This window comes from Triticum aestivum, chromosome 5D, assembly GCF_018294505.1.
Source record: "Triticum aestivum cultivar Chinese Spring chromosome 5D, IWGSC CS RefSeq v2.1, whole genome shotgun sequence".
In the NCBI taxonomy this organism is placed as follows: Eukaryota; Viridiplantae; Streptophyta; class Magnoliopsida; order Poales; family Poaceae; genus Triticum; species Triticum aestivum.
This window is the reverse complement of record NC_057808.1, coordinates 318,484,058-318,499,694: the sequence shown is the minus strand read 5'-3', so window position 1 is coordinate 318,499,694 and position 15,637 is coordinate 318,484,058. Positions and strand designations below refer to the sequence as shown.

The window sequence follows — 15,637 nt, the reverse complement described above, 5'->3', positions numbered from 1 at the left end:
CTACGTTGTGGGTATGAAGAGGATAACTTTGCATGATATCGGAGAGCTAAAATATAAAAGTAGGTGCGGTTATCATAAAGTTAGAATATATTACTAAATATTATAAATAGCGAGTGTGGAATAATGATGGGTCGGTATGCGGAATTATCCTAGGCAATTGTTAACAAGACCGGTAATCACTATTGCAATTTCATATGAGGGAGAGGCATAAGCTAACATACTTTCTCTTCTTGGATCATATGCACTTATGATTGGAACTCTAGCAAGCATCCGCAACTACTAAAGATCATTAAGGTAAACCCAACCATAGCATTAAAGCATCAAGTCCCCTTTATCCCATACGCAACAACCCCCTTACTCGGGTTTAAGCTTCTGTCACTCTAGCAACCCACTATAAGCGAATCATAAACGTATTGCAACACCCTACAGCGGGAATCCCTCACGCTTGCGCGACACGGAGGGCACAATAGGACAGCACCAAGATAAAATATACAACTCATACCAATCTAGATCATCAATCAACCCAAAGACAAAGGATATCTACTCAAAACATCATAGGATGGCAACACATCATTGGATCATAATATGTGGCATAAAGCACCATGTTCAAGTAGGGATTACAGCGGGGTGCGGGAGAGTGGACCGCGTAAAAGAGATGAGGATGGTGATGATGATGGTGATGTTGATGAAGACAATCACCGCGGCGATGATTCCCCTCCCGATGGCACTCCGGCGCCACCGAGAGAGAGAGGAGGAGAGGTTCTCCCCCTTGTGCTTCCTCCTCCATGGCCTCCCCCCTAGATGGGGAGAGGTTCTTCCTCTGGTCCTTGGCCTTCATGGCGATGATAGCCCCTCCGAGATCCTCCTCCATGGCCTCCGGTGATGATGGCCCCCTCCGGCAGGGTGCCAGAGAGGGCCTAGATTGATTTCTCGTGTCTACAGAGACTTGCGGCGGCGGAACTTCCGATCTAGGTTATTTTCTGGAGGTTTCTGTATTTATAGGAGAGGATGGCGTCGAGAACAAGTCAGGGGGTCCCCTAGGCGGCAACGATATAGGGGGGCGCGCCCCAGGGGGGCATGCCCCCCACCCTCGTGGGGCCCATGGGACTCCCCTCCGGTAGATTTTTGTTCCAGTATTTTTTATATTTTCCAGAAAAATTCTCCGTTGATTTTCATCGCATTCCGATAAACTTTTATTTCTGCACAAAAACAACACCACGGTAGTTCTGTTGAAAACAGCGTCAGTCCAGGTTAGTTCTAATCAAATCATACCAAAATCATATAAAACTATTGTAAACATGGCATGAATACTTCATAAATTATAGATACGTTGGAGACGTATCTCTATGCTGTTGCAGTTATATTACCTTCCTCATAAAATGTTCAATTTGTTATTTATAGTACATGAGTAAGAACTTGTAGCGTTGTTTTATTTAATTATAGCTTCTGATGTTTCAGAATTTGGTTGTTGTCTCAATAGCAATTAATTCATTTGCATATTGATCTTTTTGAGAAGATATGTCATAATTAACTTGTTTCTTCAGATTTTCAAAATAAGTATTGGTGATTTTCTATGTTGCTATAAACCATTTTCCCTACAATTGTTACTGATCTAGTTTTAAATATTATAGGATGAAGAGAAGTGTTCTTACTTGGAGTGGGTTGATCAAGAGTGGCCACAGTCTTTGAAGATGTGCCTAGCAAAGCTCTGGAGCATGTATGAGGAAGAGAATAGAGGTAGGCTTAGTGAAAGTGTTGTCAACACTGAAAAATATTTGAAGATGCGGGATAAAAAGAGGAAGGTGGAGAATGAGCTCAGATTTTTTTAAATCGGACTTTGCTAAGATGGTGTTGGCGAAGGAGGAGGCACTTTCCCAGTTGGACAGTGCAAAACAGGTTCTTACTGAATTGAAACCAGAGGTGGATAAGATGTGCCTGGATGATCTTGATTAGGGAAATGTATATATTGTTCTAATATTGTTCTTATGAAGTTGAGCTAGCTATATGTTGTACTGTGTTGTTTTCATGTAGCTATCGTACTGTGATGTTAAAATATATTTATGTTCCTGATGAAGTTGAATTTGCATAATACTGGAATTATTAATTGTAAACTAATAAACCTGCTAAATGGGTCATGAAACTTTGCAAAAGGTTCTAGCAGTAAAAGCGCTTGTGATGGATAGCTCAATGCCACACAGTTTTCTTCATCAAATCGTGTGTGATGTAGTTGATAAAAGCAAACGGTTAACTAACGCAGAGCGTGTGTGATAGTTACACCTTTCACACACGAGCCTATACATAAAACTGTATGGGATGTACATACGAACGGAAACGTTTTCCCTGGATTGACTGTGTGGGATGTACATAAGAACGGAAACGTATTCCTTGGATTGACTGTGTGTGATATATATACGAACGAAAATGTTTTTCTGGGATTCATCGTGTGGGATGTACATACGAACGGAAACGATTGGGTTTCGATGCCTCGCCCGATCGCACACGAGCTCATTTTGCCCCAGCCTGTGTGCCAGGAGGGCCTATCCCCGACGGTTTCTGGGTCGTGTGGGAAGGACCCCCCATCGCCCACGCTCACTTGGCGGCGGTTCCAAATGCCATCGCGGAAAGGGTTAAAACCCGTTTGTATAGCACCGACACGCACCAGTGTTTGCTACCTCTTTTCCCCTATACCCGATTGTTGCGATCAGATGATGGATCCCAGGAGGCTGATGCCACCGCCGATTGCTACTACGCCAACGACCAGGAGTATTTAGGAGGCACCCAGGCAGGAGGCCTTGCCTTCTCGATCGTTGTGACTGTTTGTGCTAGCCTTCTTAAGGCAAACTTGTTTAACTCATGTGTGTACTCAGATATTGTTGCTTCCGCTGACTCGTTTGTATTCGAGCTTATGTATTTGAGCTCTCGAGGCCCCTGGCTTGTAATATGAAGCTTGTATTATTTTAAATTTATGTCTAAAGTTGTGTTGTGATATCTTTCTGTGAGTCCTTGATCTTGATCGTACACATTTGCGTGTATGATTAGTGTGCGATTGAATCGGGGGCGTCACATGGAGCAAAATAAAGGCATGCTGAGCGACCAAGATCACCCAATTTCTGACGAAACTTGACCGCCACGCCGGCGAACTGAGCCATGCCTAGGGTTTGCCGTGGGGGCGTGGCCAGGGGGGAGGCCTATGTAGTGCTAGGACTTGGTAGAGGAGAGCGAGGCGACGCTCAGCAGGTGATCGCCGACACCGAGTGAAGGTGTGGAATCATAGAGGCGGTGGTGATTTTAGAGAGGAGAGTTCAAGTGTTCGAGGGAAATGATGATATACTGATTGTTCCCGTGTGAGAAAAAATGGAACAACTTTTTTACCGCAAGTGAGAGATACCAGGGTCGGCCCACCAGTATCCACAAGCAGGTCGGACGCAGGTTGCACGCTTACATGTGGGCTCTATGCCCCATCAAAATGTAAAAAAAAATACATGTGGGCTCTATGTGCCGCTCACAGCCGGGATGCACCCGGAGCCAGTAATTCTTGGGAGCTTAAGAGTTTTTAATGATTCATGGTGACCTGTTGTTAACATGGACAAGCGTGTAAATCCAAGTACTACTGTTTAATGTGTTCAGTGAGTAATTAAGCCAGGATGGTTCTTCAATTCCATGACAAATTCGTAAAAAGAAATGTATGGTTATTTGTTGGTTTAGAGATCTTAATGTAATTTTTATTATGTTTGAAAAGCTTTGTATTCTATTGAACTTTATGATAAATCTGAGTTTTTTCGCATATTTTTTTATCAAGTAACGAACTCTCGCTTGCAGTTTTTTTTTTTTTTTTGCGAGTACTCGCTTACAGTTATGGCAAAAGAAAAACACTCTCGCTTTATTGTCGAATACTCCAACAATGTGGGACCTTTGAGACGTCAGATAAATCAGAGTATTAATTTTCCCGGGATATAGACACGTTACGCGGCATCTGTCTGGCCAGGCCGGTTGAAATCCTGATGATTGTCCACATTATCAGCGAGTCCTGATAATTGTCCACACTATCATCAGAGGACAAAAGTAACCACACCTCTGAGACAGAAATCTCGCGCGGTTGGTCGCTGAAACTAGCTAATCACGGACATGTGGTTATCACCATCTCGCGTCGTACTACTACGCGATGGTTAATGGGCTCTGTCTCCGTCGCACCGATCGGCGATGATCACCCTCCCCCGACGTGTCACGCTAAACCCGGCAAAATTCCGAGGCGCGCCCGCGACTGGCCACAGTGCGCGCTTTGAAAGCGCCCGGGAAAAACGGGAAGCGCGGGGCTCGGCACGTAGGCGGCCTCAAGAACGTGCATGCCAAATGCCGTCCAGACCGCGCAAAGTTCCCGCGCCGACGACACGTAACGAGCGGCGCCGGCGGCCGGCCGGCGAACGGAGTCAATCAGGCGGGCCGTAAAGCCGTAATGCGTGTGCGCTGGGTCGCCGTGATTATTGCGCCCAAATCAGGCGTCGCGTGACGCGTGAGTGGGTCGAGACTGGGACGTGCATGGTCGCCGGCGACCGGCGGATCGGCGGGCACGTAGTGACATCCCGCAGTTCGCGAGAGCGCCGTCGGCATCGACTGACGCGTCCACGCCGCGCGATGTCACCTTTGGCTCGCTTGCTTGCTTGCCAGTTCGGTTCCCGCTATGGCTAGTGGATACCGACACGTGCACATCGTGATTAATAGTGGCTTCTGCTCCATACGCAATTTCTCGTCCGCATCCGCTCGTCGGCGCCCGAGCGGAGCACCCTTGCTTCATCCTCCGTCGGTCGCGCCATGCCATTGCCAGCCAATGCGCACTATTGCAGCTTCTTCTTCTTTTTTTACCGGAGCTTCATACGGGTATTACCGTAGTCACCACGGTCCTCCGCAGGCACGCACGCACGCACGTCGAGAGCCCAGCTCATCCGATCTGTCCGTGGCCGCGGCAGTCCAGCACGTACGTGTACGCACGCGCCGCCCATGCCAGGCCGCACTGCCTGTCATGCCCTACCAACGTACTACTACCGACAGTTGTTTATCCTCGCCCCGGCCCGGCTGCGCCATTGAATGAAGCCCGGTGGGCGTTGGGTACGCGTGGCCTGCCGGTAACCAGCGCGGAGCGTGGGCTCGGAGCACGCCCTGATTCACTCGATGCCTGCTTGCCTGCCTGCCCCTGCACGGCCGGTCAATAATCCCCTCCCCCACTTAGCCAGCCAGTATTAATGTCGCTCACCCACAATCAAGCTGCAGGAGCGGTGATCAGGTCCGTCCAACCACTGACCTCCGATCTCCATCCCCCACCCCCGCCGTGCCGCGCTCCACCGAGGCCGAGGCCGAGGCCGAGCGCTCTACGCAACGCAGCGCGCGGCCACCGGCGAAGCGTCAGTCGGCACCCATTTGGCCGCGCGCGGGGCCGCCGCGGACACGTAAACCGGCGAACCGGTCGCGCGCGTACGTGTCGCGGGGGGTACGCCAACGCCAGGCCACGCCGTATAGACGGCGGTGGTACGTACTACGTGCGCGGGACCCGCCGGTCATATCTCGCGCACCTGGAAAGACTTTGACACTGGCATCCCTTGCTTGCGTGCTTACACGCGCATAATAGCGTCAGTTGCTTACACCCCAGCCCGGATCAGACAGTCAGACACTTTCAAAGATAGAGATAAAGGAAGAGAGAAAGGAAAGAAAGGGTCTCCACTGGAAACCGGGGCAGGAAGCAAACACTCCGGCTAAGCACAAGGGCCTTGATCGCGGGGTTGGCTTTGGGGAGCGTGAGACCGACGCGCTGGTGCGTGGTGACCGCTGCCGTACGTCGGCGCGCGCGCTTGCGTGCCATGAGCCGGGGCCGCGTCCGGCGGGCAGCTGGTAGCCCCGTCGCCGCCGCGCTGGTGCTCCTGCAGGCGGCCGTCCTGGCACTGTCCCCCGGGTGCGATGCCGCCGCGGTGACCACCGACGCGGAGCCGGACTACCGGGAGGCGCTGTCCAAGAGCCTGCTCTACTTCGAGGCGCAGCGCTCCGGGCGGCTGCCGTACAACCAGCGCGTGAGATGGCGCGGGCACTCGGGGATCACCGACGGGCTGCAGCAGGGCGTGGACCTGGTGGGCGGGTACTACGACGCCGGCGACCACGTCAAGTTCGGCCTGCCCATGGCCTTCACCGTCACCATGCTCTCCTGGGGCGCCATCGAGTTCGGCGACGACATCGCCGCCGCCGGCGAGTGGCACCACACGCTGGAGGCCATCAAGTGGGGCACCGACTACTTCATCAAGGCGCACACCGAACCCTTCGTCTACTGGGCCGAGGTACGCACGCACGTTGCGCATTTTTCCTCTTCCTTTTTTACCGCCACGACCGTCCTCCCCTCCGTCCGATCGCCCGCGCGACCGCTTTGAGACGACACGGGAAAAGCGGATGACCGCCATTAATTTACTGCTGCGACGCGAATGATGGGCTTGATGGCGGACTGATGTCTGACGAGGCGGGCCCCGCAGGTGGGGGACGGCGACACGGACCACTACTGCTGGCAGCGCCCGGAGGACATGACGACGTCGCGGAAGGCGTACCGCGTGGACAAGGACAACCCCGGCTCCGACCTCGTCGCCGAGACCGCCGCCGCCCTCGCCGCCGCCTCCATCGTCTTCCGCGGCTCCAACCCGCATTACTCCCACATCCTCCTCCACCACGGGCAACAGGTACTCCATCCACGTGGTAACCCACGTATGCCACCAAGTCACCTGTATCTGATTCTGACTGCGACTGTGCGTGCAGCTGTTCGAGTTCGGGGACAGGTACAGGGGCAACTACGACATTAGCATCGCGGAGGTGCGGGGCTTCTACGCGTCGGTGAGCGGGTACCGGGACGAGCTGCTGTGGGCGGCCTTCTGGCTGCACCGCGCCACCGGGAAGGAGGAGTTCCTCCGCTACGCCGTCGACAAGGCCGACTGCTTCGGCGGCGTCGGCTGGGCCATGACCGAGTTCAGCTGGGACGTCAAGTACGCCGGCCTCCAGGTCCTGGCCTCCAAGGTACTACTACGCCGAAACTCCCCATTTTTTTACTTGTTCTACTCTTGCCAAGTACATTCGCTCTCATCAGAAATACTCCAGCACTTGATGATCCTTTCATCATGGTTGATCAGTAAATTAAGTTGGTGCTGGTGGTTGGGCCGAGCCGTGCTACCAAGGCCCTACGACCGTGCATGTCCCCTCGCTGAAATTAGTACGCCTAGCCACGAACAGTCCTGCGCTGCCAAGTAGGAGTATACGTAACAGTACTCTTTTTTTCACTCCCACGACGACAAACACTAGACGGTTGTTGCTTAAGAAAGGGGAATTAATGTCTCACATGGCTGAAACACTTTCTTGCTCCCCGAAAGAAGCCATGTAGGATCCACACCTCCGTCCCATGCCTAGCCCGAGCAGGCATTAGGCGCGCTCAGATGCAAAAAATCGAACCTGTTCATACACTCCACCTGCGATCCACCCATCAGGCTGTGATGAGTGGACTGAGATCCATCCACAGACAGTACGTAGCTCCAAAACACGTCGCTGTTCATCATCAGCGACTAACAAGTCCACTTGTTAGCCTGGAGCGAGCGAGTCAGTAGATCAGGTTCCCGCAATGATGATGATGGCCGGGGATCGCAGCGAGGGCGCCCTGCACTCACTCACATAGCCGGGCATCTGGACCGATCCGCAGGGGGACTTTCCCGCCTGAAAGCCGCGGGGTTTTGCTAATTAAGCAGGGGCTTTGCTTTTCCTGTCCACATCGCGCTCGCCCCGCTTTAGGATTATTCGGTTTCCTTTCCGGAAAAACTTGAGCCGTGCTGCCGCTAAACAGAGGAAAAGCCTCCGATCGCACAACTGCTCCCTGACCCGACCCGGTAGGGCTTGAACCGGCCGGCGACCTCTCTACTCTACGTACGCTTAACTAGCAAGGCACGACTTGATCCTTTCTCGGCAGTAGGAGTGGTTTTTACGGAGGAAAAGGGAAGCAAGCTAGCCGTCTCCTTTGTCTCGGATTAGTAGGAAGTGGTGCTTTATCGGAGTCTCGTCAATCCTCACCCTGTCACCATCAATCTCATCTCAATTACGAATTATTACGAGCGCGTCGACAAGCCGGTGAGGCTGGCTATCCGGCATCCTCTGTCAGTCTGACCCTGCCACGGCCACACCGCACCAGCGAGAAATCGGACGCCTGGCATGGACGTACGGACGGACGCCGCAGGATCCCGGTGCTGCAAACGATCGGTGGCCAGGCACATGGCGCCCGATGCGTGCTGAGATCAGTACACGGCCGCTATATCCTCTGGCTAGCCATCTATCTGCTCTGCTGGATTCGATTATGCGTACACCTTTTAATTTGCTCCTGACGCGAGGAGCGCGCACAGAAGGCACAGATATTTTTCTCCCGCCCCCGGTTGCAGCAGAAACCGGCCAAAAACGCAGGAAATTTGGGGCTTTGTTCTCGCTCGCGAGACCTGCGGTAGGACCGCTAACTAACTTGGTCAAGGCCAAAACTGACACGCGGGAAAAGACACGGGCGACCGATGGCGCTGCATGTATTCTGCAGGGAACCCGGCAAAACGCTGGTGGTGTCACTCACTCCCTCGTAGACCCCCACGCCACGCGTTACGGAGAAGAGAACTAGACAGAGATCGCCTCTCGCTCTCTTCTCCGGAGGCGAGCCATGCAAGCCAGCGAAAGTGAAATCCGGAGGACTGGTCGAGGGTGTCGTCGCAGCGCTTGCATGCGGAGCAAGAAATCACCTGACTCTCTTCTGTCCCTGGCCGCGCACTCCACACTTGGTGGCCTCGTGCGGCCCCACCATGCTCCTAGAATTCCACATGGACGTCCTGGCCCACAGAGGGATGAGTGGGATGGGTGACCTGGCCTGATCTCGAGCTCACTGTCGTGAGGGTGTGCGTCGGTCAGGAAGCGGCGGCGTCTCATAGCCAGTTCTTCATCAGCCTGGTCTTCACGGCGCAGTAGCTTTCTTACTGTACCTTTTTTTTTCCTTTCTTCTACCGGACGAGCTTGCACCACAAAAATCTCCTTTTTATGGGAAGTTTTGCATCCACGTTTTTGTTTGAAAAATAGCAACAACAAAAAATACCGTGACAACACGTCCGCAAAGTCAGGGCACCTCGGCCAACCTAGGCACCTAGCTACCCACACAAATATGCACACGCTGTCAAGTGGAACAACCTCGTCGAGCATGGCATCCAATGCCACCATTACTCCTCTGCGAGGTAGCGACTACGATTCGACCATCAACGTAGCCCTCGCCACAAATAGGTGTTGAGACCCATGCTGGCCTATGCCAAACAATCGACCACCCGGTCGGCGACTAATCAGCTTCGACTCTGCCGACCGAGCAAGCATTGGAACCGACCATCCATTTTGTGTCATCATCTCATTGGAGTCATACAAACCTTGTCGTATTAGACAGTCGAGAAGTCATCATGCTAAGGCCCACACGACCAACGACGACCAGCGCACGAGAGCAGCACGAAGGATCCAATATGTAGACACACGATCACAAACGACGGAGGACTGGATCCATGGAGATCCATCGAAGACCAACACTAATCGAATCCCATGAGATCCGCGACAGACACACACACCTCCAGAGTCCCTCTGATGACGCTAGAGGCACCATTGGGACGGGGGATGAGCTGAGAGGACCTTTTCCATCTACAGGGAGCCGCCGCCTCCCTTGCCTTCTTGAATTGGACACAAACCCTAACCGACCTAAAAAAACACCTAAAACGGATCAGGAGCCCTCCCGCCGGCAAGGCCATGGTACAACAGATCTCCATGGCCCCAAGGCCACATGAGGTGAGGTGGACCGGCGGCGACATCGATGGGAGGTAGGAAGCCCTTGTCGCCTGGGAGTCACCTTTCTTGGGAAGGAGGAAAACTTTTAGGAGGAACCAGAAAAAGAAAAAGATATTGCCTGAATAAATATGTGTCCGTGTTGCTAGTAAACGGTTTTGCTAATACATAAGAATTAACTAAGTCTCATATACCTCCTGCATCATCTATTTCATCTATTTTTATGTGAAGATTTGTGAGAATTTTATTTTTTGTTTCCTTTTGTTTAATGTTCTTTTAGGTTTCGTTTATGTCCTTTTCCATGCCACGGGTAATTACAATTGCATTTTGCACACCCGCGCACAACTGCATTGCATGTCATCGGTCACGCGCAATTGCACGACTGGTGACTATGCGCAACTGCATGTCCACCAATCACGGCCAAATGTAGTTGCATGCTCCATGGACTATGTGCAATTATCGTTACATAATTTGTTAAAAAATACAATAAAAGGTGGAGAATGAAAAAGTAAGAGCAGGAAAAAGAAAAGAAAAATACAAAAACAGTAAAAGATTATATGCTGATGGATGAGAACTAACTAATTCTCATCTAGATGAGAGCCAAAAATACCATAAGGAAGGCGAAGCGTGAAAAATTAAATGTGAAAGAAGAAAAAAAAACAGAAGGAAAGAACAACAACAAAATTCTATGGTGATGTCACTTACTACATGAGAACCAAAATCGAAGGAGTCAAGGGAGCCAAATCAGTAATCTAGGTGAGTAACGTGGATCGAATTTCCTTTTATTTTAAAAAGCAATAAGCAATGAATAGGCTAGCTGCTTTGAAGGCGTCTGCCAACTAGTCGTAAGATGTGGACATGTTTTCTTGGACATGACATGACTGACAAGATGCTAAAAATATATTAATAACGTGCTCCTTTTCTTCTTCTTTCCGGTCGAGCGCCGGTTATACAAATAAATGTCCTCGTACTCACTGCTGCATATACTCCTAGCTGAGACCTTCGCACGCACATGGCGTCAAGAAAAGAACATGCTTCATTTCCAAGCAATTAGCTAGCTAGCTATAGCTAACCATAGGGGCTCCTGGCACGGCAGTACAATTATACGATGGCCCAAGCAAATTAATATCGCAATCGTAGCGGTTGTTGAGCTGGTATACATAGGTTTTGTCCATCATGGTACACATGTCAACTCCCATCCTTACGACTGTTTCTCCAAACCAAAGGACGATGTCTGTTTTTTGGGCTGTCTCTCAACTTTCACCATGAAGTGTTCGCTTCATGGCGCTGTCAGCTTTTGCTGTGCTGGACTGGAGGTGACGTTCGTTCATATATATATTTACTCTTCTTGAGCCTTAGACTTCTACACAGCCAGGCATGCATAGATGCATTATTTCTTGAGGTAAATGCGCCCTGTGCATAGCTACTGCCGTCATTTGCAAGTTTGTGCAGCATTAACCTTTTCTGGAGGCAATGGAATATTCTTCGGGCACAAAATTTCTGAAACGGAAATCAGACAAACCGCAAAACGGAATCAAGATGTTCCGTCCTTTGTTTTTCTTCGATTCGAAGCTCCCACCGGGCATCACCTGCTGAGGCAAAACGAGATGCCGGCTTTCACTCACTCACTCGTTCGGTTCAACTGAAAGGGTTAACATCGGAGGACGACGTGGCCGATGCTCCCGTCTGCATGCGCCAGCATCGCTCCTCTGGAGTCCATTAGCTGGTCAGTGAGAGTGGAAAATATACTTGCCTGGAGTCAGAGGGAAAGCGACGCCGGCCGGGCGAGTACACCATGTGGCCTCGCTCGCTCGCAGCCACCGACAGCAGCAGCACTGCGCCGAATTAAAGACAGATTCGATAGTTACAGCTTGCATCTGTCGATCGAGCTGGTTCCCAGTTTCTTCCGAAATCTGCATTTTTTTTTCAAAACGGAGGCAAAAGCTTTGCCTCATCCATTAATTAAGGAGTTTAGAGTTGCTTTTACAAGAAAAGCGAAAGAAAATATTACAAAGCCACTACTCTCCCGGCATGATTTGACCCAAGTGCTTAGCACCCGCAACTACCCAGAGGTTGGCGTCGCTCTTAATGTTGGAGAACAATACAGACGGAAGCGTGAATTTGTGACGAAACACCCGTGCATTTCTCTCGCACCAAATGGTCCAGCAGGTCAGCATAGCAAGAGAAGCCATCGCCTTCCGGTTGGGCATGCTGGAGTTGGACATGTTGAGCCAGCAGTCCTTGATGGAGCGCATCGTGATCCAGGAGGAGATGTCGAGGTAGTCTAGCTTGAGCCAGCCTTTGATCAGGCCCCACAGTCTAATGGAGTACCGACACTTGAAGAAGATGTGGCTCGCCGATTCCAACGTCTGCTTGCAGAGTGGACATAGGCCGCAGTTCGGCCACCCTCTCCTCTCCAATCTATCCGCCGTCCAGACTTGGTTTTGGATTGCCAGCCAAGCAAAGAATTTCATCTTAGGGGGAGCCCATGCTTTCCAAACGGCGAAGCCCATGGGCGAGCTGACCAGCCCAAGGAGTTGCGCACTGTACGCGGATGTGGCAGAGTAGATTCCGCTGGCAGTATGCTTCCAGGTGATGGTGTCCTCGGCGTCCACCGCGAGAGGGATGGCCCTCAGCCGAGCCCAAAGCGTGACAAGCTGCCGGATGTGCTCCATTGTCCAGTTGTTGGGGAGCTTGATTTTGGACAGCCACGCGCCCGCATGCATGGCCTCCTGTACCTTCCATTTCTTCCTCGTGGAAGCCTCGAAGATGAGAGGTGCTATGACGGAAGGTTTCTCGCCATTAACCCACGGGGAGTCCCAAAATGGGGCGCATGCCCCGTTGCCAATGGTTATGCGCGTCGAGGCGTAGAATAGATCACGGTCAAGCTCATCACAAGGGTTGTCCATTCCAATCCACAACTTGGAAGGTTCAGTCCACTCGAACCACAGCCATCTAAGCCGAAGGGCTCTCGCAAACGTAGCCAAGTCCAGGACGCCAAGCCCTCCGAGGTCAGTCGGCCGACAGACTGATTCCCAGTTAACCTTACACTTGGCCCCAGTTGTCTTATTAGAGCCCGCCCATAGGAATGCCCTCTCCAATTTTGTGATATTCAGCAGGGTGCCCGATGGAGGCCTAAGGGCGATGATGTGGTAAATGACCTGAGAGGTTAGCACGGACTTGACAAACGCCCCGCGCCCAATGGCGGTAATATTCCCTCCGTCCCACGGCACCAGCCTGGCCGCCACTTTGTCCTCAAGGAATTGGAAGTCGCCTCGCCTCAGCTGCCGAACCGATAAAGGTAGCCCCAAGTACTTGATGGGGAAAGTTGCGCGGGAGGCCGGCAAGGCTGCAAGGATGTGGTCGAGGTTGATGTCTCTACATCGAATTGGGACGACCGAGCTTTTCTGGAAGTTTGTGCAGAGGCCCGTGACCTTGCCAAAGTAGTTTAGGATCTGAGCGAAGTTGTCGATATCTTCCTTAATAGGAGCCATGAAGACCGCCGCGTCGTCGGCATATAGGGATGTGCGGAGAATGGCACGACGCCCCCGAAGCTTGTGTAAAAGTCCACGACGGGTCGCGAGGTCGAGCATTTGCTGCAAAGGGTCGACGGCAATGACAAAGAGCAGAGGAGAGATCAGATCTCCCTGCCGAAAGCCGCGACCATGCCTGATAGTAGGTCCTGGGACCCCGTTGAGGAGGATTCGCGAGGAAGATGAACGGAGCAAGGCCGTGATCCACTCCCGAAAGCGCGGAGGAAATCCCCTCCGCCGCAGGAGGTCAATAATGTACTCCCACTTGACAGAGTCAAACGCCTTGCGGATGTCGAGCTTGAATAGCAGCGCTGGAGTTCTGTTTTTACGGAGGCGGCGGGCAAGGCCCCTCACATACATAAAGTTGTCATGGATGCATCTCCTCTTGATGAAGGCACTCTGCGCGCTGGAGATGAGGACGTGCATGTGAGGGCCAAGCCGTAGGGCAAGGACCTTCGCGATGATCTTGGGGATGGCATGGATGAGGCTTATAGGTCTGTAGTCAGCTATCTCCTCCGCCCATCTTTTTTGGGGAGAAGCACGATGTTCGCAGCGTTGAGCCAGTGTAGGTTTGCCGAATGCAAATTGTTGAAGGAGTGGATGGCTTGCATGATGTCAGTCTTGATAGTGAGCCAACATTTCTTGAAAAAAAATTCAGTGAAACCGTCCGGGCCGGGCGCTTTGTCATTGGGCATCTCGTTGATGGCAGCTCTCACTTCCTCCTCAGATATGGGGCTGTCGAGGTCGGAGAGGTCATGATTACCAAAGTCGAGAGCGTCCCAGTTGAAGTCCACGGGATAGGAAGTCCCCCGCCCCATCACGCTGGTGAAATGCTCGTGCATCAAGGCCATTTCGTTCACGCCATTTGCATAACTCATCAATACTAGTAGTACGGAATAATTTTGTTGTTAATCATTTCAGCAACCATTATCACAGATAATGCCCTTTTTTTTTACAGTAATGCACTGCTAGGTGATTTTTGCTGTGTTGGTAACTCGTGGATATGCGGCATTGACCTGGTAACTTTTTTTTTCAGCTGCTGCTGGACGGAGATCCGCAGGGCGAGCGGCACCGGGTGGTGCTGGAGCGGTACAGGGCCAAGGCGGAGCACTACCTGTGCGCGTGCCTGCGCCTGAACAACGGCAGCAACGTGGACCGGAGCCCCGGCGGCATGCTGTACGTCCGGCAGTGGAACAACCTCCAGTACGCCTCCAGCGCCGCCTTCCTCCTCACCGTCTACTCGCGCTACCTGGCCGGCGCCGGCGCCCGCCTCCGCTGCCCCGACGCGCCGGCGGTCCCGCCGTCCGAGCTCCTGGCCTTGGCGCGCTCGCAGGCCGAGTACATCCTGGGCCGCAACCCGCTGCGGCTGAGCTACATGGTGGGCTACGGCCCCCGCTTCCCCGCGCAAGTGCACCACCGCGCCGCCTCCATCGTGTCGCACAAGGCCAACAACCGCTTCATCGGCTGCATGCAGGGGTTCGACCACTGGTACGTCCGCAAGCGGCCCAACCCCAACGTGCTGACCGGCGCCATCGTCGGCGGGCCAAACTGCCGCGACGAGTTCAGGGACGACCGCACCAACTACGTGCAGACCGAGGCGTGCACATACAACACGGCGCCCATGGTCGCCGTCTTCGCCAGGCTGCACAACCTGTCGGCGACGGCGGCGGAGGAGGGGTGCCGCCCAGGGACGGCGCTGGGGCTCTCGGCCAAGTGTAAATAAAGGTGGCATTAGCTTGGGTGGGAAATTCTTTTTTCTTTCTCGTATACGGACTTACTTCCATATAAGATCTTTTTTTGAAGTGTTAATATGAGAGAGAGATTTATTTAGTGAAAGGAAAGAACAAAGGACAGTAGTGAATGGACAATAAGGAGGAGACCGATCAGGATGGTGAAGATTAGATACTTGTATTTTCAAGTTAATTAGGTGCCTCAGAAAGCAAATTGAAAGAGCTCCAAACTTTACTGAAATTAGGTGCCTCAGTCTTTTAAGTTCCTTAACGAATATTTGACATTTTTGGACCACGTGCATGAGTGGAACTGACAAAACTACCGTGGCGGCACCCGGCAAGCGAATGTGTCACTTACCGTCACAACCCGTGGCGGCAAGGCCTAGCGGCTGTAGCCTCTGGCGCTAGATCGAGAATCATAGGAAATCGCAATAGAAGGACCAGAAAATGGGATGGGTTGTTCCACGTGGTTAAGTTAATCGGTTTTTCCTGACCATCTGATTTGTTTTCTGCTTTAAGATGTGC

General features: G+C 52.2%; 1 protein-coding gene across 1 annotated transcript; it reads left to right on the top strand.

The window, feature by feature from the left end:
• Window positions 1-5,329: 5,329 nt before the first annotated feature.
• LOC123121448 (endoglucanase 22) lies at window positions 5,330-15,396 on the top strand. The gene is made up of 4 exons (XM_044541431.1): window positions 5,330-6,317; window positions 6,507-6,707; window positions 6,784-7,038; window positions 14,419-15,396. Exons 1-4 carry the CDS (start codon window positions 5,850-5,852, stop codon window positions 15,103-15,105), a joined length of 1,611 nt encoding a protein of 536 aa, XP_044397366.1. The 5' UTR covers window positions 5,330-5,849; the 3' UTR covers window positions 15,106-15,396.
• Window positions 15,397-15,637: the final 241 nt, after the last annotated feature.

Excerpts from the sequence above, each read along its gene's own strand:
- LOC123121448 (XM_044541431.1), top strand. The coding sequence starts at position 5,850 with ATGAGCCGGGGCCGCGTCCGGCGGGCAGCTGGTAGCCCCGTCGCCGCC. Across the intron at positions 6,318-6,506 it reads CCTTCGTCTACTGGGCCGAG|GTGGGGGACGGCGACACGGA; the intron begins GTACGCACGCAC and ends CGGGCCCCGCAG. Across the intron at positions 6,708-6,783 it reads TCCTCCACCACGGGCAACAG|CTGTTCGAGTTCGGGGACAG; the intron begins GTACTCCATCCA and ends CTGTGCGTGCAG.